Raw genomic sequence first — 26,365 nt, 5'->3', positions numbered from 1 at the left:
GATCCACTGAAGAAATCTTTCAACGGACTCACTTCCGAGGAAAAGAAGAACCGCGACTTAAAAGATGCCGCCTACCGAACACATCAGGAAAAGAAAAAGGATTTGAAGTAGGAAAAGGAAGAACGTGAAGATGGGTTCGTTCGGGGGAGGACGCGCACCGTGAGTTGCCTCATTCCCGGCAAAAAGTCACGCCACACAAGGTTCCGTTTTCTCTGCTTTTTGTCGCTCTTCTCTTCCACGACTCTGTTTCTTTGGAGCGAGAAAAAACGTGTACACTAAAATGATGATGAAGAACAAGCGCCGCGCGGTAGCAACGCTTGACGACGGGCCGCGTAGGAAGGCTGCACACCGGAAGACCAGTTAGCTCATGTGTGCTCGAGGCCGTGTAAAAACCAAACAAACAAGTCTTCATGTTCTTAGGAAAAATGGTTTTCCTTAGGGGAGACGGGCACCTGATGGAAGGTTTCTCTGGAAGGTGTTTGGAACTCGCCAGGTCACCGAGCTGCAGAAGTATTGTGAGCGCCGGCGGGGCGACGGACGGGCGCGCTGCGCGGATGCCTTTTTTCGCAAGAGCGTATTTAAAGAGTAAGCGCTTGACACGACAAGACATACTAGAAATCCCCTTCACACTTTCCCGGCGTTCTGTCCTTCGGATTCAAGGGCTCTGGGAAAGCGAGGAACTCCGCAGATGATGCTTTTAATGCAGTTGGGACGTAACCGTTCCAGGGCCTCGGAGAGCAGCGACGACCAGCCCCGTGTGTCTACCATTGAGCAATTTTGAGTGTGCGACTTTCGAATTCTTCAGCGGCCTTCCGTTGACACTCTACTACAGCTTGCAAGCACGCAATCTCCTCAGGAAAACCCAGGTCGAGGCGCGACTTCCGTGCATCTGCAAAGTTCTGTTTCCATTTTCTGGTGGGCACACCATACGCCCGAGCTCGTCAGCAACGCTTTCTGCCCGCGTTCTTTGGGCTCGCGTGCTTTTACAGCACTAGCTGAGCGGTCGAAGTATGCGATACAGAAACTCAATACGGAAAAACATGGGAAACCCCAATGCATTGAGAAGCCGCTAAGAAAGAATACCCAATACGCGCTTTCAGCACAGGCGTCGCCAAACCCCAAATCTGCCAGTCTGATGATCATGGCTTTGAGATTGATCGGAAAATCAAGCTATAAACTTTCTCTGGATTTACAGAGCACTTCACGACTTTGATATCTTTCCTCGTGCAACTGAACGACTGCGACCCTGTGCAATAGCACTCCTTGAGGCAAGCCCAAGAAGGAAGATCCCTTTGCCTTTTTTGCCCGATGGCTTAATGGAGAAGAAACAGAGACTCTGCCACGCAGGCAAGTTTTTCGCCCGACTCACTGGCGCAGTGGCTCGTTTTCATCCCTTTAATGTTGCTAAATACAGACACAAACATAAGGACCACTTCCTCGTTGGTACGCATACACGCTACACGTAGATATGAAATTGCAAATGGTTCCAAGACAAAAAAATCCTGAATAATGTACCTTCGCATTTGCTCAAGTTACACAATTTGTTCCTGCTTGTGGAAGTTGGGGTAAAGCTCGCACGGACAGCGTGTATCTCAGTATATTCTCTCGCCGTGTCTCTGTTTTAACACCACTGCGTCTAGAGGCGATTCCAAATTCGGATGCCAATGCTTACTGCATGCATTCGAGGTTCGCGTTCCGCACCCACTCCTTGCGGTACGGCGTTTGTTTGCCGTACTCGTCCATTGCGCATCACATGCCCGGAGTTGTTCATGTTTCGTGGCCGAACTCCCACCGCCAGGCACTTTGCTGTGTCCGCTCAACTGCTTCCCAGTGGACTGCATCGACCTCGAAGTAAAGTTGTGTCCACGATAGGGCTTTCTCGGAGCTGTCCCGTTGGTAAGTCACTTGCACGAATGGGAAAGTCTGAAATGGTTCACGGGCCCTGTTCGGAGCCCAGCAGAATTCCCCATTCAGAAACTGTTGCGTCGACGGTGTTCGTCCCCGCAAGGACGCGTACAACTCGTTCAGCGAGTGTTCTTTCAATTACGGAAACAAGTCTGTGCTTTTCACTACTCGCACATACGGCCTAGCTGCCGTCGACAGACTACTGCGTAGCGCCAAGGGGATCAGCACTTTGCTGACCCAAGGCTTTTGCCCAGCTCAGTTATGTCCAAAATACCGACGATCACGCGAAAAGGCACGGGTAAACGAGATACGGCACAAAGTATGTGAGAAACTGCTTGCTGGATAAGGCAAGGCCACCACATAGGTTGGCACCTTCTCTGAACGTCCGGTTTTTTCGTGAAGCCTCCGCCTCACCAGAATCTATCTGAAACCCGAGCGTTACGCAGCGCACTGCCAGCATTCGGACTTCTGCTCAATACACAAGCCGTCGGAGGCATGGGTGGTCCCTGTGGAAGAGTGGCCGGTTGAACGCAGGTAACAGATCTGGTTGCCTTGGGAGAAAACTACAGAAAGTGTATTTGTTGGGGACGACACGAATTCACGTTGTCAGACGCGACGGCGTCGGTGAGCCGTCGATACCCAGTAAATGGATGTGCCCAGTATAAGACTAGACCCACAGTGCCGTCAAAAATTCGGGAAACCTGCCTGTATCCTGCAGTCGAATCAGGGAAACCATGTGTCTAAAAGAAAAACAAATACGTAGGCAGCCGATGTGTACTCGCCTCACAGGAGAAACCAAGACAATTGCGTGCCCCCGTCAACTTGAGCGAGTGTGTCGTTGCGTCTCCGCGCAAAGGGCTCGCCACTCGACTTTTTGGGCTTCAGAAACTTCAACAAGATAATTAACTCCACTTTCCCAACCACGTTTGCATGCGTTTACGGATCGATTGAAATCGACGTTTCCGTGGCTGCCGTTAAACCCCCAAAAGAAAACGAGGCAAGGGAGGAGACACCTGCAGCGCGCGGCTGCAATCTTTCACAACTCGCAGTCTGCTCGAGTTTTTACGCCCGTTCCTTCGTTTCCGAAAGGGCTTGGCCGGTTTTCTGTTTTTTAACTTGCTTTATTTCCTTTGCCGCGTGGTGACATCTACTTTGTGGTGTGCAGCGCCTTCCTCCGAACTTCCTTCGCCATTCGGAGAGGTGCGGTCCCGCCGATGCTAAATGGCACACAAACCGCTGGCTGTTTGCGGGACCCGGAATGTTTTAACCTTTATTTTTCACACCCTTTCCCTCGGAACGTTGCTCTGCTTTTTAGTCTTTCCTTCGTTTCCCATATACACGTGTATACACCTGTTTCTCAGAGCCTTTCTCTGTTGCGTCGTAAAGGCCCGAAGACCTCTGTCGACGCTAAAACGGCCAGGATTCTTGGACCGTGGAGCGCCGCCTTGTAAAACACACCCCCTTTCCGCTGCAGCCGCTGCTGCAACCGATTTTGTCTCGTTGCCAGTTTGAGCGTTTTCGAACGAAACGGAGAACGTCTCCCGCCCTCCTGTAGGTTTTCCCTCCTCAGCTTCGTCGGGTCTCTCAAGGTGCGCGCACAAACAAATGTGGAATGTCTAGTCCAGTATCCCCTTGCCGGAGCGGCCCCCTTGGAGTGACTTCTTCGTCTGATCCTTCCCTGATTGACTCTTTCAATGCGCTCTCTTCTGGGGTCTGTCTACAATGACATCAACCGGAGACTTCGTCCCAAAAGACGGCGTCTCCTTACCTGACGATTCTGAGGAGCCTTCGCCGTTCCGCGTCGCCAAGTCTCGCCACCCGCCCTCTCTGTTGCCCTACACAGTACCCCAGATACCAGAGAAAGGTACCTCTTCTCCTTCCCCTTCTTCTTCCCCCTCTTCTTCTTCTCCCTCCCCCTCTTCTTCTTCTCCCTCCCCCTCTTCTTCTTCTCCCTCCCCCTCTTCTCCTTCTTCCCCTTCTTTGTCGCCATCAGTTGGGGCGCCCGCTTCCTCCTCTGCTTGTTTCCCAGCGCGCCCGCTTCCGTTTGACTCAGAACTCGCCAAGGCCCTCGTTCGTCGAAGCGATAAACATGGCGGTGCCTTCTGGACCTGCCGTGCGCGTCTGTGGTCTTGTAAAGCGCGCGAGCAAGAGCGTCGCGGCGCCGCAAAGAAACGGAGAAGTGGAGAGAAGAGAGACGCGTCCTCCCTCTCTGACGATGAAGTTCTTTTGAAGTGTGTAAACCACCTCGTTCTTCTCCGTCGCGTGTATGGACGGGGAACGTACGGGAAAGTCACAGCTGCGCTCGATCTTGCTGCGGAGCTGCGCCCTCTAGCGATCAAGGTACAAATTTTCTCTCTGTTTTTTCACGCCGCTAGCTGTGGAAGAGAACCGCCTCTCTCGGCACTGAGGGAAATGCGTCTCCGCAGCGGAACGACAAGTGGCGACGACGTGCTTGCGCTGGGCTCTCGTCCTGGAGGATTTGTCAAGCGAGAATCGCGACTTTCGGCAGACGACCGTTTTTCTCTCCTTTCGCCTTAACGAAGCGTCAGAAGGCAGCCGTTGTGGACGATGATCCATATACATACCTATTTAGGGCCTTCTCTCTTGGACTACGGGCGAAGGCGAGATTCGAAGCAACAAGCAGCAGAGAGAAAGAGCCTTGATCCTTCTGAGTAGAGAGAGGGAGATCAGTCGACAGTCGAACGCGAGCTGTCCAATGGACATGCGCATCCCACGCTGCCCCGCGCGTCCGCAAAAGGCTGTTCTCGCCCTTCTGCTCCGTGTGTGTCTCCTGTGTCCTCTCTTCTCATCCGTCCCCATCTTTTTCGGCGCCCGTCCTTCCTCTCTGCCTGCCGTCTCTGTGTCTCAGACCTATCTCCCCCACACGCTTCGGCGCTCGCGCACGGCGACCTTTGGCCCCAGTGGGCCGCAGTTCCTCACGGAATGGGACAAGGTACCGTTTCTCTGCGTTGCTCAGAGCGAGTGTTTGTGCGCGTCATTCTACCGAAAGAGCAACGAGCGAAGGTTTCCGGACCGTCAATCGAAGGCAGGTTGTCGAACACGACACCCTTGAACGCTGTTGTACAGAACGCAACTTAAGCAGGGGAATCTCGCATGGCCTGATACCAGGAAGGACACCACCAACGTGAAAAGATGTGTAGCGTTTTTCCTGTTCCTCTGAACATCACCTCTAGCTCATCTAGCTACAGTGCAGCTGAACGGTAGGTTCTCGCATATTGTGCAGCGTTACGTGTTTAGTTGCACTCACAAGCAGTGGGTTTTTCGCATGCGTGCTTTAACGCGCAAAAACGTCCCTAACGGAAAACCATAGGCCCCATGGCCTCTGCGAAGTGGTCCATTCCTTGCGCTTTGAATGTATCCGTTGCTCCTTCGGTCCACAGGTCCGAGGCGAAATTCTCATCCAGTGTTCGCTTCACCACCGCCACATTTGTCCTCTCTACGGCGTCGTGGACGACAAACGACGAGGCGAATGCCGTCTGCTTCTTCAACTACTCCCCCATGCGTTGATGACGTGGAACGAAGGCGCTCAGGCCTTCCACGTCCCGTCTGCCGACCGAAAAGATGCCAAGAGACTCGGCACAGGGAAACACAATTCGGAAATCCGGGTGTACACGGAGGAGGCCGCTCGCGAGATCACTGCGCAGGTACTTGTCTCGAGGAAGCTCCCGTTTTCACCTCGCGTTTTGCGGCACGCTTGGTCGAGGCGCCTATGTGGGTTTTCACTTTTCTACTCGACCCTGACACCGATAGGCGTTTTGGGCCCTCCGGGCGGTTTTGTATACCAACGTGGAAGACGCAGGAGGCGTTGCCGTTGCACAGAAGACTCCCTCGCTTCTTCGCTGTGTCCGCGGCTACGGGATTGCGAATGGTACTGCCCGATGTGTCGACCGGCGTGCTCGCCGTCTGCGGAGGAGACACCAGAGGGTCGAGTCGAGGCGGGGAGTGGGAAAGGAATCGACGCACTTTATGGCGAACACTGCATGAGGTAGATGTCTGCACATATCTATACGCTTCCTTTTAGGTGTCGTTTTCTGGCACAAAACAATACCGGTCGTCTCTTTAGGTCTCCTTGCACACAGTAACACCCCTCGTTCCCTTAGTTTTTTCCCCTTAGCCTTCACTGTATAAGCGCTTCCCCGGCGTTCCGGCGTGACACGCGTCTGGGCTAACGCCCGTTTCGTGCCGCGGAGCTTCCCAGCTTTGTGCATGCTTGCTGGGGATGTGAGACAGAGGATGAAAGATAACAGAATCGTTAAGCAGAGGAGACACCAATTTTTTTGCGGTCATCTGTACAGGCTGTGTTTTGTCGTGTGGTTTCCACCTCTCGACACGGGCATCACCTCCGCTTGTGTCCAGTCCTTTTTCATGCTTCCCTGTCATTGTCTGGTTCTGTTGTCACCCTCGTTGTCTCTGTGTCTGTGCTTTTGCTCCCTCTTCAGCTCCTCGACGCTCTCGACTATCTCCATTCTTTGCGGATTGTGCACAAGGACGTAAAACCCCAAAACATTCTTGCCGTGTCGCCACCGCCTGCAGGTAACTAACTACCTGTTTCGTTCTTGTGATCGTCTCTGCTCTCTCTTGCGCTAGTCATCCCCGTCCAATGCCGTTGTCGTTGCCGTCTCACCCGACTAAAACGGAATCTCTGCTCCAGTGTCTACCGCGGTTCCTGTCCTCTTGGAAGAAGCCCTGACAGCGTTTCTGCAAGCGATATATTTGCGAGTGTGGTACATACTTTTGTCTGTATCGGCACCGTACCCATAGGCGACCAGTTGATGGGCTGCAGCGCACGCATACAGCAAAAGGTTGGAGATTAAAACGATTCTTTGTATTACATTTTATATTGCCTTTTGTAGGTTGTCACGCGTTTACTTCGGTCGTTCGCTTTTCTCACAAACCCGTTCGAGAGTGTCCCCTTTTTGCTGGTCCTCAAGCTCGCTTTCCATGCGCGTCCTTCGAAGGCTCGGCGCCTGGACGGCTGCGGTCGTTTGTTCTCCGTGTGGAAATCCAGCGTGCTTTGACTGATGCATTTGTGAAATTTATTTCAGCCAGTCAACACGAGACAGTTGTTTGGGAACAACTCTCTTTCCTTGTTTTGCCTTCAGAGTGGCTCGTCTCACTGTCTCTCCCGCTGTCGCCCTCTTCGTCTCCCTCTTCTTCCTTCCCCCCTCCCACCAATCACCGCTCCCCGAGCTCCGTCAACCGAGTCTCAGGCTTCGAAGAAGAGGCTGTGTCGGGCAACGGTCTTGAGGCGATGAAGGAGGCCGTGGCCTGCGACAGCCAGGAGGCAACCGAGGATGACGACTTTTTCTTCGAGAAGGAAGACGTGAAAAGCATCGCCGTCTCGCCTTCTTTCTTAACGGCTGCAGAGGTCGCATCGGGAAACATCAGTCCCTATGACGCGTATTTTGCGCGCTTGTTTCGACCAGAAAAGAGCCGAGACGCTCCATCGCGTTCACCGGCCGAATCAGGGGAAGAATGGACGGAGGATGCGCCCTCGTCCTCTCTCTCGCGCTGGCCTTCGCCTGCAAATCTGTCTTTTTCTTCTCCTCGGAAGCGGCGACCAGGGGCGGATTTGCCTTCTCTCGTAGCCTCCTCTGTCTCAGGCCCGAGGAAGAGAACGAGCGATAGCGTGTCCACGGGAGACTTCCCGTCTCTCATTTGCCGAGGTCAGGCGATGTTCGAACGCACTGTTGGGGGTCGGCGCGTCTTATCTCTTGCTTCGACAGTCTTCTATGGAGACGACGCTTTCTCCGGCTGCCGGACGAAAGACATCTCGTTCTCTTTCCGGAATTCCCTGGATTCTCGGAGACAGCCGGGGGGAGAGAGAGCGCAGGCGAGAGCAGAGACTGAAGAAGCCGTCAGAGACCAGTGGGGGGAGACGAAAAGAGGCGCGGGCGAAGCAGAGCAAGACGAAGTGGATCGGGAAGAACGCGGAAGAAGACTGAGGACGCGAACGCAGGACTCTCACTCAGACCTCGCGGCCTACGAATCGTTCCTCAGTTGGAAAGGCTCAGTCAACCTGGACGAAGAACGACGCAAGTGTGTGTGGAAACTCGTGGACTTCAACACAGCGTCGGTCACTGCGGACGACCGCTGCACGATTTGGGATTCAGGTGAGCGACTTCTGGAGAATCCAGGTGTACGGAACGGTGGAGCGACGGGGCAGAAAAGGCTAGGGCTGTCAAAAGAGAGAGGACCTCTGGTGCTCAGACAGCTGCGTTCGCGACGATGGCGGAGCACGGCAGTCGCGTCGCTCGAGAGTTTCGAAAGAGAAGATGGAAAGGACAGCCGCCGCAATTCAAACAACAAACTAGGGAGACCTTGGAGACAGGATAGAACAATGGATGAGGAGCGAAACGCGAATGCCAAGGTGACGCAGCGTAGTCGAACTCGCGTTTGTGTGTAACTCCCTCCGCGCTGTTGAATGCGGTGTTTCTCTTTTTCGCGCTTCGTTTCCTGGCGTTCGGGCTCTCGTGTCTCTTCGTCGGCGCGCGTGCGCCTGCAGACGGGCACAGCATCCAGCTGGTGCGTGTCTGTGGGAAGTGACGAAATGGCCTTGCGACAACGGGTTCCTGCCTTCCGTTGCTTCTGGTGTGACTTGAACTGCAGAGGGTACGCGCCTCTTCACGCCTCCCGAATGTCTGGGCATCGCCAAGGAAGAAGGCTACGATGGCCGAAGCCGAGATCTGTGGAGTGTGGGAGTTTGCCTGTATTGTCTTCTTCTCGGACGCCCACCGTTTTTCGCGTAAGCACGTCTCTTGCGCCCTCAAGACCACACGTGTGCTGGTCCGAGACGCAGGACAGGTGCACACGCGATGGATCTGTGGCGCGAGGGAGACATGTGACTCGGCAGGCGCATGCAGGCACATGCAGGCGCATGCAGGCATAGAGAGGTAGAGCGACACGCTTCGCGAGCTAACGTGATGGCCGGGCGCGTCTGCCCTCATTGCGAGAAGTGATCGTGCACAGAAGGTCGATGAGTGTCTCTGCCTATCGTATCAGTCTCGGCGAGCGCATGGAGGGCCCTCTAACAATTTCGGCTGCTTTGTAGACACACATCCATGCATAGGTAGAGATGCAGCTACGAACCTAGACGCGGGGCCGACGACCGCGCGTCTTGAGCGCTGTCGTGTTCCACTTTGCTCGGCGGGCGATTTGTCTCTTGCGACAGCGTGTGCGTACTGTGTGTCTTGGCTCTACGCTCTTTCTCCCACCCCGCCACTCTGGGGGAGGGCGAGTCCGCATCGTCGCGTTGTTTTCCTAAAAGATGCGACTTCCATATGGCTATCGTGAGGCGTTTTGTAGGCTCGCTACCCCTGCGATGTGTGTTTGCAGCGGCGGGGACACCGGCCTCGCGCTGGTGGCGGCGATCATGTCCGACGATGTCACCTTTCCTGAGTACAGACACCTCAGCGACGATGTGAAGAATCTTATACGGTGCGTTTCGTCCGACGTTTGGTGATTGGAAAGAGAACGTCTACGTTTCCTCTGGCTTCGAGCCTTTCGGTGACTGCAGAGAGCTACCCTTCAACAGTTTGTACTCCCTGTGGGTATCTCCTGAACGTGAATTCCTGCACGTGTCTCTAAACTTGTTTTCTCGCGTCCTAGGCTCCACACCGAGCGTGTACACACCGAGCCTATGCAGACGGAGGGTTGTCTACATGGATGCGCGCAGTCATTCTTAAGGGCGCCATACGGATGCGTTTTTGTGCGTCCGTTCGCGTACGTGGATATGCGTAGATACGTCTGCATGCATCCACGCCTCCCCTGTTGTCAGGTTGCGGCAATACACTTCTCTTTCTGTATGTACACATACAAATGCCTGGATCACATGTGAACGGATCGATTTGTATCCTCGTCTTTCTTCCCGCTGCATGTCTCTGGGTATTCGCGTGTGCCTGCAGAGGCCTTCTTTCCAAAGACGCAAGCACGCGCTTGACGTCATCTCAAGTTCGGGACCACCCTTGGATGAAACAGCCCCGTTGACCACTCTCGATTTTTTTCTGTTCCGGGCGTGTTCTCCCATTTTCCACACATTGGTGTATCTTTGACTCTCGCGATCACGCTCTGCGGAGTCTTTTTTGTCTTTTTCCAGCTCTGTCCCTCGCTACCAATTGTCTAGCCAGACGCCAGAGTTGCGCATAGATCAGTCCCGTGGTGCTGGTCTTCACCTCGAGGCGGGTATCCGGCTGCTTCTGTCATATTGTGCAGGTTATAACAAGTGCATGCAATGCTGTACACTCCTGGCCACGCGCAATCGACTGCAGCATTGCTCAGCGGGTTTCTTCGCATGGATCCTTTCAGTTACGGTGGCGCGCATGCAAGCTCGTAAAACCCATATCCATCTTGTCGACGCGTGGAATGCAGTGCTCTACCGCGTCTGGTGAAGCGACCAGAGCTAAAATGGGAAACAAACTGACAGCCGGTGATTCGTGTGAAGACAACCCACACAAAGCCCCAGGAAGGCGAGTAACGGCGAGAGAGCAGCTCACATCACAATTTTGTTTCCAACCCCGTTTACCGGGAGTGGCAGTGTAGAGGTCAGACAGGCCGAACGAGAGAACAGCAATCGGTCCTGCACCAGAGAAGAAGAAGCAGTTTGCCATAGCCAAAAGAACAAAAACTTCCAGAGTGCTGCTATCCGTGAATGCTTTGACGATTTCGTAGTCGCCTTTGCATTTCCGGCTCGATTTGGTGAACTGACGAACGACCGGCAGACAAACGGGTGGCAAAAACCAAAGGGAAGGCGACACGAATAAAGGAAACGCAGTTCTGAAAGACTGCATGTTCTGTTCCTCTCATTTCCTCCCGCTTCGCCTCCGCACCACGTATTCCTTGGGTTTCTCTTCCGTCTCCATGACGCCTTCGGTCCGCTGCAGCCTGGGGCCTCTCTACCGCTAACCGCCTCCATTCTTCGCGTCGTCCGTGCTCTCAACCGTCGATACCTGCCAGATTAATTGTTTTTATCGTTTTTATCGCGGGTGTAGCCTTTCCTGTTTCTTGCGTACTCAGGGCATGCACTGCCAATTTATTTCCCAGAAAAAGGTAGTTTGTATAAACCTTATCAGCATACACCTGAAACTAGACTCCCTGTTACCCATCGTCAAAGAGGATTCCTAGGTTTCTACATACTACCTTTTTCTCGGGAGCATTTCCTGTAGGGTGGACTACTGGTTGAGAGCTTGAATGCCTTTGTTTCCAGGATTCAGTTCTGGAATGTCACTCCTTCATTTCCCCCCCAATTAACCTGTTCGTTCTCCCGTCGTGTCTGTTTTTGCTCCACTTCTATCAGCAGTTTCCGGTTTCCGTCCTATTGCTTTCCAGGAGGGTTTTGCTCGAATGACAACACCCGCCAATACCAAGCTGCTCCGACTCCTGCGGCCTTTGCGCCTTCATTCCCCACTGGCGGTTCTTTGTTGTCGCTCCGTCTGTTTCGTTTCCATGCCGTTTTTTTTCGAGCTGTCGTGTTGCGCCTGCGGATTCGAGTTAATTCTCCACTTCTGTCTCTCGGTTTTCTCCTCCCTCGCCCTTCTTCTCTTCCGCCTCAGAGAAACCGTGGAGCGCATCGTGGAGCTCTAACTGCCGTCGCTCCAACTCAAGACTTTGACGGTAAAGCAGGCTCAGTTGCTCTCGGGCACTTTGCTGTTCAAGAGCGGCACTGAATGCGTTACTGCCTACACTGAGGATAAAAAGCCTGTCCACCTATAAACACAGGAGGAGAAACATGCTTTCCTTCCGTGTTCAGCATTGTTTTGTTTTTCGCCCTCAGCTTCGGTCTCTCTTTCCGCTTCCACAAGCGATTCTGCAGGGTTGCCGATCGAGATGTGCATCCAGACGTTTCGTGCTCTGGGGGGACACAGAGGAAGCGCACCTTACGTGTACGTCTTTTCTGTAATGCGTATTTCACTCCTCCCACGTGTACGTCTATCCCGCTTGAGCGGTTCATACGAATACACCAACAAATACTCTCGTAGAGACCGTGATATACTCCTGGATACTTTTATAGATACCCAACTATGTGGACGTGTTCACGTCTATATATATATATATATATATATATGTATATATATATATGTATATATAAATGTAAATGCATTTTGTTTGCGTGCACCTGGTCTCTGTACAGTCGGGCCAGGTCTCGTAGGGCGTCCTTGACAGAAGCGCCGTGTTTCATTCTGGCGAAGGCGGCAGCCTGGTACTCTGTCCTCGCTGCTTCCATGTACTCGACAGTCAGGGTAGCCGCTCTTTCGAGGGCGTTCCACACACTGCGCAGAACGTCGTGGAGTGTTTCGCTGTCGAGGCGGCTGGCGGCGACGTCTTCGTCTCTTTGATCTTTCGTCAGAAGCGAGAGGCGACCGCGTCCCGGCGTGAACGGAGACTGGGGAGAGACGCCCGAGGGGAAATCCGAGTACGGGGAGTGCGCGTCGGGCGAAGCCAAAGCGTAGCAGACGGGTGCGAGCAGCTCTGAATCGCCGACAACTGCCAGGAGGTCTCGGAGCACCGCGTAGATCTTGGCGAGAAGGAGGGCCGCCGGTGCGTTCTGAAGCAGAGGGTGCGAGGAGAGGGCGAGCGGAGACAGGGGAAAGAATGGAAAACGGGAGAGAACAAATGGAAGCATCTCAATAGCGTCCAAGCAACACACGCCTAGGGTCTCCAGTCTGTGCAAAAACAGCACATGAGCATGCCCCAACCCGTTGGAAAGCAACCCAGTTCCCACGGTAGCCGTAAAGCACGTGGTGACTCTGTCTCTGTCTCGGGGTTCGAAGACTCTGTCGACGAATTCATATAGAGGACAAAAGGCGAGGCGCCCTCGTCTCCTGTGCGTCTCCGTCCTACGTTTCCACTGACGTGCCGCAAGGAATCTCCAGGTGCGCGTAGACAGGTCGACAAATGAAATAGGCAGTACAGTCATCAGAGCTTTGGCGTGGAGAGAAGGACAAAGGGGGCGGTCGAGTCTCGTTAGCTCTTTTTCACCTGTTGGGAGGCGGAGCGATCGAGATCTTTGGCGGCTTCCACCGCGGCTCCGGGATTGATGTACTCCAAGTTTCGGATGGGCGCGCTGACAGCAAAGGCTTCGACGACACTCGAGGCAGGTTGTGTTCGGGCGGCGTCCTCGCTTTTCTGTGGAGCTGCAGCGGCATCTCCGGCGTACAGAGGCCTGTATCCTTCTGGAGAAGCGCACCAGCTGAGGAGTTGATGCACCAGTCTGTACTCTCTCTGCTCCCTTCCGTCGATCTTCTCTGCCGGGGCACCGGACGCAGAGAAAATGTGTCCTTTCGAGGACGTGCCTCCTTTGTTCGCTTCCCATCGTGAATCGGGTTTTCCCTCGTCACCTCTCTGCCTGCCTTCTGTGTCGTTCCCTGCCTCTGCGTTCTTCTTGTTCGATTTCACAACCACGGCAACTCTGGCTCTGGAGAGGGTATCACTGCGTATCTTGTGTTCTGCGGCGAAGGCCACACGAGAGCTTTCCGGGTTTGCTGCAGCCTCGGAGCGCCTCGGTGTTTCCTGCGCCTCTTCCCTCGCGGACGCAAAGGCCGCCTGTCGAATGTCGCGGGGACCTGAGTGAAGAAGGCCAGGCGCCTCTGTGCAGAGAAAGTGCACAAGTGCATCCACGATGAACGCCGCCAGGCGACACTCGTAGGACAAAGAGGAAAGACTTGGGGGCGACACGGGACTGCCTTCAGAGGAACCCAAGTCGCAGAGCTGCACTACGCGAGGCGTACCCCGTGAAAGCGCGTCTTCACTGCGCAGCGAGGGAGGGCTCTGTGTTCCCTTCGCCTTCGCGCCGTCGGCGTCTTCTGCCGAGTCGTCCTCCGACGGCTCCGCCTGAGGCTCTGGGCCCAGAGCGAGGAAAGGCGAGGCAGGGAAAGGCAACGGAAAGGCGAGAAGGTGAGTTTGGTGCAGAAGGAGGGCTGCGAGCGAAGAAGAATGGAGGGAGGCGCAGAGAGGGTGGATTCGGGACGCCGCAGCAAAGAGCGCGCGACGATACAGAGACAGCCGGTGATTTGGAGACAGTGAACGTTCCGGGCGCAGGCGATGGAGAAAGGAAGAAAACGCGTTGAAGGACAGGATGGGCGAAGTCGCTGGCTGTGGGCCGCACTGAAACAACACACACAAAAAAGGCACAGGGCATGTGCCATCGCGTGTGCGAGTGTCCGGTTCGGCCCCACCCGCGGCCTTTTCCTTTCTGGGCGGCCTCGCCTACAGATGACTCGCGCAGCTGGCATGCGCCGCGTGAAAGAAACTGCGTGTGCCCCAATTTCCGTCGCTTTTCCTTTCCTTACCACATCTGAATCGAGAACCCTTTCCATCGCCTGCTGCAGGTGAATGTATAGCACTTCCCACTGCTGTGTCAAGGCCTGAATGAGGAGGTCGGCCGGAACCAGGAGGTCCCAGCCTTCTTCGCTTCCTTTCCTTCCTTGTGTCGCCTTCATCTTTCGGCTTCGCAGTTTCCCGGGCTCCACGTCTTTCGCGCGACTGTCCCTTGAGTCTCCCTCTCGTTCCGAGACCGGGGCGCTACTCGCCTCACGCGCGTCCCACCTCCCCGTCGAACGCGCAGCTCTCACTTCCGTGCGAGTCCCCTGCGCCGCTCTCCTCTTTAGTTCCCCGTCGGTCTCTCTGACTCTTTCTTCTAGGAAAGCGGATGTCGCGCCTTCGCCGGTGATCGCCGGCCGTCCCCGCGCCCAACGCGCCCGAAGCCCCAGCTGGCGGGAGCGCATCGCCGCGACCGCAGCGTCTCTATGGGAGTCGAGAGCCTCGAGGGCGGCGAGTCGATACTCTGTGGTTCCTTCTTCATGAAACACCCGGCGCACAATTTTCGCGGCGGCAGCATGCGAGACAGCCAAACACAGTCCAACTCCTGCGTTGTCAGGAGGACGCGGTCGCAGAGACGGCTCATTTCGTGTACCCGCCTGCGCTGCCTCCCTCTGAAGCCCAGAAGATGCCGTGAGAGGCCGGGAAGGGAAACACGCGTGGGCCCTATCTCCCGGATTGGTAACAAGGGAGGTGGAGGCGTGCTTGTGTGTCGAGGCGGGTGAACGAACTGCTTGTCCCGCTCTTTCGGATTTCTCCCTCGACTCTCGCTTTGCCCGAGACGCCGTCTGGTCTGCTCCGATCTGGTCCACAAGGGCGTCGAGCGCAAGACAGAGAAAGTCGTCGAGAGACTGGCGAAAGGGGTGCGTGTCCTCGGAGGCGCTCAAGAGGCCCGTGAGACGTCCAAACAGGCGCGCAGAGAACAGCGGCAGAAAGCCTCGGATGCGCGAACAGATTTTCACCTGCTGCCGCTGGTGGCGGGTGGAGACTGGAGAAGAGTCGTGCCCAGAGTCACAGAGACGCCCCTTCCCCGAAGCCCTGAAGTCTGCGTGGTGTCCAGACGTGTTGGGTGCGGGTGAGAAGGCACCTTCAAACTCAAAAAGTGAGGGGTGACGCGGGCGCGTATTCTTCCCGCAGAATGCTTCCCGCTGTTGTGTCGGCGACACAGGTGTGAGGAGTGGCGCATAGTAGAGCAGAGAGAGGAGAAAGGAGTGGAGAGCTTTGTGGGAGAGAAACGCCACTCCAAATCGACGGAGAAAGAAGGTGAAGGTGAAACTTGCGAGCGACTCTTCCTCTGGATCTTTCGCACTCTCGGCTGCTTCCGCGGCGTCCTGCACTGCTCGCCAAAGTGCAGCCGGTCGAGGCGGATCACCTGCACACATTTTTTTCTCTGTTGCGTCAGGCTTTCCCTTTGCAAAACAAGGCTCCTGTTCTCCCCCCCCTCCGTTCGTCTCTGTGCCAAGCTTTTCGAGAGGCGCTGCGGACGCGGGAAGTGCAGAGCCGCTGGAATTTGGCCGGAGTTGTCTCTCTTGTTTCTTTGTCAAGGGCATTCGCCCACTTCCTCTTTGGCCCTGTTCCCCAAGATTTACGTCATCTTCTGAGGCGGAAGTCTGGATAAACAGCCTTGGACTGTTGCTCAAGTTTGTGAATTGGCAAGTCGGGTCGGCACTCCTGGCCGAGGCACCGTCTGTGTCACAACACCGCGAGTCCGTGACACAACGCCCGAGGGGGGACGGCTCTTTGCCTCGCCGACGACCGCTCTGTCGTCCTCCCTTCCGACTCTGCGGCGGTCCAGAGCCTCCGCTCTCCGAGTGAATTGCTCGATGCACACAGTGTTTCTCGAACAGAGACAAAGCCTCGCTTCTCTGGTGCCTGCGATCCGCTCGCCTCGCCCGCAGATGTCGGCGCTCTCGAGCTCGCTGAACGAGAACGATCCACGCTGTCTCCACCAGCAACTGAAGCGGCCAGCGAACGAAGCGCGCCCCGGAGAGAACGCCTGGAGCGGTCGCGGCAGCGCCTCTCTCGCCGTGCATGCAAGAAGGGGGGTAAAGGAGTGAGGAAAAGTCCCCGAGGGGCACTGGGGTGTCGTCGAGGAGAACCTTCAGCAGCGGAAAGGACGGCGCGTAGAACAGGGGCTGCTTGAGCTGAGGGTCCAGGTGCGAGGGCGATGCGGAAGCAGCCTCAGGATGGGAGGCGGGAGACGAAGGACAAGGATGTGTGGAAGAAGGGGAGGCTTTTTCATGGGACCGCGTGGCTTCGCGGGTCCCTGCAGACGTCCGCCGAGGTGGACTTCCCCAAGAAGGATCGTCACACATGCAGAATTGCGGAACAGGAGGCGGTCGCGGCCCGTCGTGAAGAGAACAAAGAGTGCCCCGCAGAAGGCTCGATTTGACCGTCTGAACGCAGACATCCCTTCGAACCGTTGAGCGTGGCAAGAGAGACGGCGGAGCACGTGGAACCGGAAACCTAGAAGCTGGCGGAGCGGACGAATTTGCGACACCGAACTTGCCATGCCTTGTTTTCTCATCTCGGGTGTCGGACCCTCTGTCTGCACTCTCTTCCAAAGGAGCGCATAGCTCCTCTTGAAAAGCGGATCCAGAAGGCGAGAGAGATGTTGCCGTGGCGACTTTGGTTTCTTCCCCCTCTGCTTCCGTCCGTCCGCCTTCGCTCCTTCTCGGAATTCCAGATCCCGCGCCGCGGTCTTTGCTCGCCAGAGCAGGGTGGAGAAACACGGAGTGGACTCCGATGGAGAATTTCACCGTCTTCTCACAAGGTGTTCTCACTTCCTGATCCGCGACTTGTGTGCCGCATACTGGGTTGCCGGGGGATACCCCAGTGAAGCTTTTAGGGGCTTCAGCGCCTCTGCTGCGCCGAGCAAAAGAAGGATTTTCTGTCTCGAGTGGGGCAGCGACGCAGAGGCCCTGTCCCGATCTTTTGCCAGCGTCTGCAGTTTCCGCCGAGCTAGGCACGGGCTTGGATTCCTCAAGATTTGGCGATGTACAGGAATACGCACGCAAGGCATTTGCGTACGTCTCCGCGGTTCTGTCCAGCAGCCGCCGGTTGACTTGCTCAGTTGGCTGTACACGAAGCAGCAGCCATCCTCCATCTGGAGTGCCTTCTGGAGGCGTACGGACGTGGAGAATCTGTGCTTCCCGCGGGTGTACAGACAGGGAAGCAAAGGCGTTCCACTCCGGAGGTGTCGCGCTCATCAGAGTCAGAGAGGGATCTAATGTGGGGATAGAAGGCTGTGAAGACGAAGCAGCGCTTCCGTGAGCTGTGGGCGCCCGACAACTTCGCTTGTCATCTTGCAAAGCGGCTCGGCGGGGGCCACTTGCGTCAAAGGACACGTAGAAAGCACTTGGTGTCTCCCTCCCTGGCGCCGCGTCTCTCTGTGGCCTAGACAGGCACTCACCTCCTTCCCGGCGCAGAGAGGGATGACGGCGCTGGGCGAGAAGCATCAGGAGACACACGTCGATCGGTGCTGTGCAGGTGATGGCGAGGCCAATCGTCCACCTTCCGGGAGGGAGGTTGATGCGCAGTAACTTGCCGTAGCCTCCTGAGCCGAGTTCCCCTCGCAAAAACGTTTGGTGGGGAAGAAGAGTTGCAGATATTGGAAACACTCGGGCAATCACCTGCCGATGTGGGTTCGACAGATCCCCGTCTTTACATTCGCCGGTCGACCGTGTGACCCATGTCTCGGCTGTTGCTACCCTGTCGCGATTGAGGCGGACGGCCTCGAGGTGCTCAAGGAGGCGTTGCCACTGTAAATCCGCCGCCGTAGCTTCTTCTTCCGCTTGGCGCACAGCCAGGGCGTCAAGTTCCTGCAGTCCAAAGAGATGGGTATGGATGTCTAGCATGCGCCTCAGCTCTTCGGCCTCTTGCCTTTTTCCCTCGAGCAGTTCCAGCAGCCTTGACATATCGCGTTGCTCCCGCCGGAGACTGACCTCCGTCTTGTACAGCTCCAAAAGAGACGTTTGGAGTTCAGAGAAAATATCCGCGACAGACGCGTCGTAGATTTCTCCGTAAGCGAGGAGGCTCTGCTGCAGTTTCTCAACGCAGCGGGCATGGAAGGGAGCAAACAATTTCAGCTGCCTAGACAGCTCAGAGAAAGACACGTCCAGCGTTCGCATCAAACCGCGCCACCAAGTTTGCTGGATCCGTCCTTTGTGAATCGCTTGAAGGCCTCTTGCCAGAAAGCCATTTGGTGGAGGTAAAGGAAGAGCTGCCTGATGCGAACGCGAGGCCTCGTCTCCTGCTTCTCGGGGGGATCGACATCCTAAAACGCTTCCTATTCCGCGGCTCTCATTTGTGCTACGGGGTGTTTTTGACAGGCGAGATTCAGCCGGGTGTTGTGAAAGGGGTCCGCCGTAGGGTGAGAGGTGAGATTGTAGAGGCGCAGCCTCGTCCTTGTGACGGTTCACTACGTTTTGTCCCTTGTCTTCTGCCTCTCTGCCTGATATGTTTACGTTCGCGTTGTCCCGAGCATCTCGGAGGGCCGTGGTCTTCAAGGGCACAGCGGGGCCGACGCTGTCCTGGGAGAGACACGGCGGCGGCCACGGAAAGTGGTTGGTCCTGGCCAGTCCATTTTTCAGACTGAAAAGAGTCGGGACTTCGTACACTTGGAGGAGGATGGGAATCGAGGAGCATAGGAAGTCGGCTTGTTGATGCCCTTGTGGATGCTCCAGAGGAAACGCAATCTCTTTCCCTATATGACCAGGATCTGCCGGAGGAACGCAAGAGCTAGAAGACTGGATCACGTCCGCGCTTCCACCGGAATCCCACTTACCACCTGTTTCGTCAGGGTCGGTCCCGGTAGAACCCTGCTTTTTCGAGACTTCCCGATTTGTGCAAGACGCTGCTGGCAGGCCGACGGGAGATTGATACTTGTACACCCATACCTCGGGTGGGAGGCGCGTATATGTGGCAGGATCCACGAACCGCTTTTTTTCTTCTGCGTGGCTGTCGTCGCCAGAGGTATCTCCAGTCCGCACACGTGGTGCCGGCATGTGACCGCTGTCCGCAGTCTGGACGATACGATTTGTCGACCGTTTTTTCTTTCCGCGACTCCCAGTCTGTGACAGGGAATGCCTGACGTCGAAGGGACGAGGAAACGTTCCACATGTCTCTACCGAGCTGCTCCGAGCTGTCGACACACACCAGCCTCCTGAGCTCCCACCGTCGATGAAAGCGGAACCAGAAAGCCCGTTTCGCAGTGATGAGAGAGGAAGACGCGACTGACGATACGTCGAGGCAGTCGTGCATCTGGAGGGTCCACAGTCTGGTTGTGCCCTGGCTGACGCCGGCGTCGCTCCCTGACTAGAAGAGAGTTGAGTTCGTGGAGTAGGCTCAACACAGAGAGACTGAGGTGGTGACGAGGATATCCTGGAAACTGGCAAGTGATGCTGCACTGGCGTCCCGCAGACCACGACCGGAGGTTCCCTGACAAAACTGTGGGCAGTCTGATGGGTCGTGAGGTCACCGCGCGTGTGAGGTGATCGCGCCGAGTTGACCGCAGAGGCACCAAAGGGAAATTCACTTTCCCCCGAAATACCGCAGACGCTCGTGATACCGAGTGGCGAGGAAGACGAAAGCGTAGAATAGGGTCCCTCGCCTGGGCTCCCTAACGCGCTAGTTGTTTGACGATAGTGTTGCCGACAGTTTTGTTTCGTGGGCGGTTCGTAAGGGCCGCTAACTGGTTGGTTTCCGAGATGTGGGAAGCAGGTTTCTACTTCTGGACGCTGTGGGATACCGACAACTGAGAAGGGAGTACCAGGGAAAGTAGCAGAAGAGCTGCGGTTCGCACTGGCGTCGATTCGCACGTCAGTTGCGATTCGAGCCACGACATGACGATACACTGGGCGATCGCGTGTGGATCGATGGTTCTGAGTAACTCGAGATAGCGAGCCTTTGGGAGAGGCTGCAGCGTTCGGTTCGCGAGGCAACTCTGTCAAATCGAGGGGCTGAACTGCCGGCCGTTGCTTGGCGCGGCCAAAACCTTTCGGACTGGGAGAAGAGAAGGACCGCGACGACGGCAAGGCGGAAGAGTTTCTCGCGGTTTGAGGGCGACGGCAATCCATACCGGTGTACACATGTGCTGACAGAGTGGTTTACAGAGGGCGTCTAGTAGTTGCGTACCAGCAGTCCACCCTGAGTTTACTGGCAAAGCGGCTGCACCACAACCTGCCGCGCATACCTACGAGATTGCCTTTACTACTCGGTCTGAAGTGTTACCGAGACGCTGGCGGGCACCTGCGGTTTACAATCCGATTACAAACGCCGGTGACAGGCATCCTTTCGCTTGAGCGCAGAGGCAAGAGAGAAATATTCCGAGCAACAAATGCGTTTACGCAGAGTTGTCGCACAGCAAAACGTTGCAGTTTTTCCAGTTAGGGGCCCCTTCCTCCTGATTTCCCCCGTCATGAGCAAAAAGCAACCAGGTGCTTGGGGATGCTGTCTCATTTTCAAATGTTTTCAAACTTGTAAGCAGCGCAGCTCTACGCATGTGCATAAAAACCGACGTCCGCGGGCCGCCCCTTTACGGCGGCGTCGAACTGACGCGGCCGTTCGCGGCTGCACGTTTAACTAGAGTAAGTCGAGTTTGACAGAGATCTGAGACGAAGGAAAAATGATCAGAATGCAAGAGAGGTGAATCGAATAAAAATGGCAAAAGGAGGAAACTTCAACTGCGATGCCACTTTTTGCAGGCGTTGCCGGTTGAACGAGGCAAGTCGTTTTTGCATCCAAAGCTTCAGTGTATCTTCAGAGCCTCTTTATTGCGGCTAGGTCAACCTTGTAACCATGCCTTTTTTGACGTGACGTTTTCTTTTCCTTTAGCCCTCTGGAAGGGGGAGTTTCCAAAACCGCGGAAATTAACCAGATCCGCAGCATCATACACTATTCACCATCCCCATGGAAAAGGATGCGTTAACGAACTGCCCACGTACCAACCACCACGGCAATTTCCAAGAGAAAAACGACTTCAACAGGACAAGTATTGCCGAGTTACTTACGTTCGGAAACAACAGACAGAATAAATAACGCTCAATCTATTTGGCCAAACATGCAGAGAATCTGCGCATGCGTACCGAGTGGGGTGGGATGAGACCCCAATAAATTTAAAGGCATTTCCTTTTTTCGCGTGTACCGTTGATAACGCTCAGTCACCCTGGTAGTGCTATTTACTCTTGCTGGAGTCGCTGTAGAATCTGTTCGCCTGGAAAAACAAAGTCATCCTGTGAGTTGTCACGAGTTTGGAATGGCAACAGAAAAGAGTGTTGCGATGCCCTTGCGGCTTTAAGCTGGAAGCTGTTCGTAACGACTACGGATTCGGGTGATTCAGTGCCACACCATGCCAAATCATACTTCCAAAAGGTTACTCGTGCTGCCAGTCTCTTCAACACGCCGTAACGCTGGATATGTGCTTCCTCGTATAGCGCAGCGTAAAATGCAGAAGTGGTTTCGAGTTTACCGCGAGGTTCCTCATCAGAATGTTTCGCCGGGTTGGTACGTTGCGCTCCAGTGGCAGATTGCATAGGACCCCATACAACAAACTATGCATTCTTTATCAGCATAAGGGTTATAAGTCGTTGCGAGTGGCTCTGGCTCCCAGCTTGCGGTATGCCTGAGAGGCGAGATGACTCGTGACCAGGTTGAATCCGATATGTCACGCGCTTCTGCATTATAAATGGCTAATTCGAACTGGCAGGCTGAGGTACTTATGGCGAGGTGTGTGACTTGGGAAATCACACACAGGAAGTAGATTCAGCGAGATGTCATCTAAGCCCCGTAACCCCCGAAGTTTGAGGAATCTTTCCTTCGTACACTGTCGCTTACCATAGCCCTCCGTTTAATGGGAACCCTAATGTTCTGTTTACGCCACATTGAAAACAGTCAGGGGTTCTCCTTATGGAAGCATCAGGATAATGAAATACCAATTCTTCTGAACAACTAGTCGGATTCGACTGGATTGAAAGAAACGGACACTTCTCTGGTGCTGAAAAGACAGCGGAATGCTGGGGTAATCCTTCATGCATGTGGATCGTCGGCTTCATTTATATAAGCTGTGACGCAGCGGCATGAAACGAGGTAATGGTGCCTACGCGAGGCACACCCGATATCTACGCAGTGGTACGACTGCAACATCTATTTCTATCATTTCTGAGGCGGGTTTGAATTCGCAGATGGTGGCACTTGTCCACACGGAAACAACCACATAGGACTAGAGTTCCAGGAGGAAAGGGCCACGATTCCGATCAGCAATGAGACGAAGAAGGCAGAACTGGGAACGATGTCCTTCAGCCTTCCCTCAGTCGCTCGGCGATGTTCAAATGTCACCGTGTGGTTCAAGTTCAAGTACTCAATGCGCGGCAACTAGCCTAGGTATTACTGAATGCCAGAGCAGACCAGTTTCGGGAGATTGGGGCAGGAAGACGTATGACGGGACGTAACTTCCTTTGGGTTTCCTTTGCAAAGCCCGTAGGCACGCGTGCAGTGTACCAATGTGACTGTAAACCGACAAGCTGGACAGTCGTATATTACCGCGATTTCTTACACGACTTCCAAAACTATCCCTTTGGAGGACGGTCAGGCTACAGCATGTTGGTCTGTTCTCGTAGCAATAGTCAAGAAGGAAGGCCTACCGCCGTGGTATCGGAGTTTCAAATCGAACCAGAAGGAACGTGTTCGAATCAGATAACTTAAGTTCTTAGTTGCCTTTAACCGGATATCCACTGATTGTGGATTACGGTTCGTTTCGTCGACGGTCAGCCATGCGCAAAGCAATGAGAACCTTCAATCAGGAGTGGGCTGTCTTCGCCTGCTATATTGGGAGGCTGTACGGGTTTTCAGTGGATTTATGTTCTTCGTCCACCCAATGATTCGATCGCCATGGATTGTCTCTAGCCAGAAACCACGATTGCTTGAGGAATGCATCATCGTCATCAAGGGGATGTTGTCGCGCAATGTCTCCCAAATACAACCGAGTTATCGCTTCTTCTCGCTTGCTTGCACGGTTTTGGAAGGGTTTCACTATTTTTGCCTCCGAGGCTCTTGATCTACGGAGCAAAGGAAGAGGGGAGGCACGGTTCCCCAGTGGCGTGAAATCCTTCAAGTTCTCCTTAGAGGAGTTTCCACTGCGTTTTTGCGATTTGGGTCTGTTCCAGGGCGCAGGTCGGTTTCTCTGTCCTTCATGGAAGCCCTTAATTGCTATCGGATAATCGGTAGGTAATTCTCGAGATGCTAGTCCATCCATACATTCTAGACGGCTGCTTCCACTGAGAGACCCGTTTTCCCACCCGAACTTAGGAAGCGGCTGGGCCCTTCTGAAGGCAGGAAATGGACTTGCAAGTGAGGAACACCTGAGACAGCAACCCTGTGTATTGGCTGACGCTGCCGAATCACAGCTGAGTTGCCGGTGGAGCTCGGGATTGCTCAAATCATACTCAGCGTCATCTGAACTCCGGATACAGGACACAGGTACAAATAGAGTTGACCTACACTGGGGGCAGCGTAGAACAGTTTTCCCCCATGGGTTCACACACCCTTGAGGATTCCGGCCTTGAACGGGGGGGTCCCATGTCTCAGCAAACTGACGGTTTGACGCCTCTGACAGCATTGCTGGATGAGAATGTATGGTGAAAGGAAATGCCGGTTTCTCATTAAAACCTCCGGATGGTTTACAGGCCACAAAAGTTTTGCGAAGTCTGGGAAGGAAACGCTGCGATATCCTTTTGTACTGCTGCGTGACGTTTTCACTGAATACAAGGAGCACCTCAGGCGAGCGAATATCTTAGGAAGCGTGTGCCGACATTCCCTAGTGACTTGCGATTGGAAGTGCGATGTAGGCCTCGGTTAAAAGTAACTGGATCGAGGAAAGCCATGGCATGCAGATACATTGCACAACTTTTTTATCGGGCTGCATGTGATTGCAAACGTGTACAATATTTGCCTGTGGCACCTGTCACTTCTATCGACTGCGGTTATAAGGGATTGTAGAAAAGTCATCACGACCCTCTAGATTCAGTGAGTCGTAGCCTTCCGCACATTTCATTCACGATGTTGTCAATCCACAATCAATCCAATGGTTAAGACCGTACTTCTCAAGCGACAGATATTCTGAACCACGTTGACCTCCCTCGTTACTATCAACTTAGTAATGATCAACGAGTCTTGATATTGGGAAAAAGAACATTTCCATTCTGAACGAGTCGCTCGTTTCAATTTCACTTGATGCACATAGTGTAAGATAAAGACTAGCATCCGAATTCGAATAGCTACGTAATCGCAACGACACTCACGAGAGAATATAGTTGTTTTTTAGCCTCAGAGACAAACATTCGAGATCAGCCTCGAAAAGATTTTATGTGCGGTTAACGGTACGCGCTCTCACCTTGGGCATTGATCCCCTAACCCAGCATGACCAGAATGCGTGACTAGGAATGCGATCACTTCGGGACCCTCAAAAAAGTTGGTTGCCCCTCGCTCAACGACGGTTTCTTCTTCTAGTCCACCTTCCGTTGTTCGGGTGAGGGAAATGTCGCTCTATTCCCCCGGTTGAAGGGAATTTGTTGTTTCGTCACTCGATGCACGGTACATGATCCGCTTGACGGCAATCTCGAGAGCTGTCGCCATGTGCGAAAAAACAACCGAGACGTTCGCCTGTTTAGCATGGAATGGGTGTCACTGGGAGATACTGAACTCCCAGTTACAAGAAGAAGGACTGAGAGGAGTGAGTTCTTGTACCAGTGATTACTGCATATATCATTGCAAAGCTCCGTTTAAGCGGAAGAGAACAGAACCAGTGGCCTACCAAAGAACGTTGTGGCCCAGCGGCACTTCCAGACATACCAGGCCTTGTTGTCTCCTCACTCGAAGCGTCTCATCAAGAATTAGAGTGACTGAGGGAGCCGGATCTGGGCCATCTGGTGCTGGTCCTGTTACTTTCTAGACTCACGCGCTCTGGAGATCGTCCTCATTTCTGTCGGTCCGTAGAAGGTGCGACAACACCAACGCGGGACTTGCGCTCGAGAAATAAGAATCTGCTTCACTCGTTAGCCAATATCACCAGGCGTACGCTTCTCTGCTGTGTCGCTGGACTGTTCGTCTCTCTCCCATGATACTATGAACAGGGGGATTCTTGCTCCCGTATTTTCTGGAGTGAAGTGTAATGTGGGCAGATACTGACGTTACAGATCCATTTACGAACCGCAATAACCAAGAAATCTGTGTGAAGGTTGGTTCGTATAAACAGATCACTGGAAATGTGAATGCTTTGAAAGAAACCAGAGAACGACCGCGCTGAAAACGCGAGACCTGTATGTTTTGATCTCAACTTTTTCCTCGGTCACATGTTTGCAAGGTCGGTTGAAACACACTACCTAAGCGACCTATAAAGGGTTGTGCGTGGGGACAAAGTGAGAGAGGAGTTTTGGATGCGGCTGCTAACGGCTATCATGGCGTCAGCACTTTCAACGCCTTGCCCGGCTTCGTTGTGATTTTGCTTCGATATCCTGTGTAGCCACCTCTCCGAACAATCTTCTCGTCAGGATACCGGACTGCCCTTGCTCATTCTTTTGGACAGCCGCTTTCCCCCCTCCCGCGTTGTCCTCACGGAAAAAAACAGCGTCCACTGCTCACGTGTATACCCTATTGCTCCCTGCTCGTTCCTGTATGCTGGATCTAAAACAAAGAATTCATCGAAACAAAACAGTCACGGCGCGAACGACGTCTCGCGCCCCCCTCGTTGGTTGCTTTCCAATCGAAGGACCTGTCTGTGAAATCTCTAAACGGAAAGAGAATCTGCCTGATGCGTATATGCTTTGTATACACCATGTTCGTATCAATAACGGGGGAAAGGAGGCTTCGTTTATGCGTTTCCCGAACAACACAGTTCCGTTCAGCAATGCCATTCGAACGAGAAGCGGTTGACTCGTGCCCAGAAAGATACGTGGCGCAGAAGAAAAACATCTGCTTGGAGTTGTGGATGCATCCTTCAATGCATGCACAGGGAATGAACTGAAAAGAATGTCCACTGTCGATTTCCCAGAAAACGGAAAAATAGTGAGCGCCTATATCGGAACTGAAAAAAGAGGAGTCACAGCTGCTCCGGGAAAGAGGGAGACAACCACTA

General features: G+C 54.2%; 2 protein-coding genes across 2 annotated transcripts; one reads left to right on the top strand and one right to left on the bottom strand.

Annotated features, from left to right (window-relative positions):
* Nucleotides 1-3,627: 3,627 nt before the first annotated feature.
* Nucleotides 3,628-9,912, top strand: NCLIV_0180 (Atypical MEK-related kinase (incomplete catalytic triad); the record flags this gene model as incomplete). The annotated part of the gene is made up of 8 exons (XM_003882002.1): nucleotides 3,628-4,245; nucleotides 4,775-4,858; nucleotides 5,307-5,570; nucleotides 6,366-6,459; nucleotides 7,029-8,039; nucleotides 8,536-8,671; nucleotides 9,262-9,363; nucleotides 9,831-9,912. The coding sequence occupies 8 exons, from the start codon at nucleotides 3,628-3,630 to the stop codon at nucleotides 9,910-9,912; spliced, it is 2,391 nt and encodes a 796-aa protein (XP_003882051.1).
* Nucleotides 9,913-11,412: 1,500 nt separating this feature from the next.
* Nucleotides 11,413-20,315, bottom strand: NCLIV_018080 (conserved hypothetical protein; the record flags this gene model as incomplete). Its single annotated transcript, XM_003882001.1, has 4 exons — nucleotides 11,413-11,628; nucleotides 12,038-12,466; nucleotides 12,901-14,025; nucleotides 14,211-20,315. 4 exons carry the CDS (start codon nucleotides 20,313-20,315, stop codon nucleotides 11,413-11,415), a joined length of 7,875 nt encoding a protein of 2,624 aa, XP_003882050.1.
* Nucleotides 20,316-26,365: the final 6,050 nt, after the last annotated feature.

The sequence above is a fragment of the Neospora caninum genome, chromosome VI (assembly GCF_000208865.1).
Source record: "Neospora caninum Liverpool complete genome, chromosome VI".
NCBI lineage: Eukaryota > Apicomplexa > Conoidasida > Eucoccidiorida > Sarcocystidae > Neospora > Neospora caninum.
This window is presented reverse-complemented; position numbering and strand designations above follow the sequence as displayed.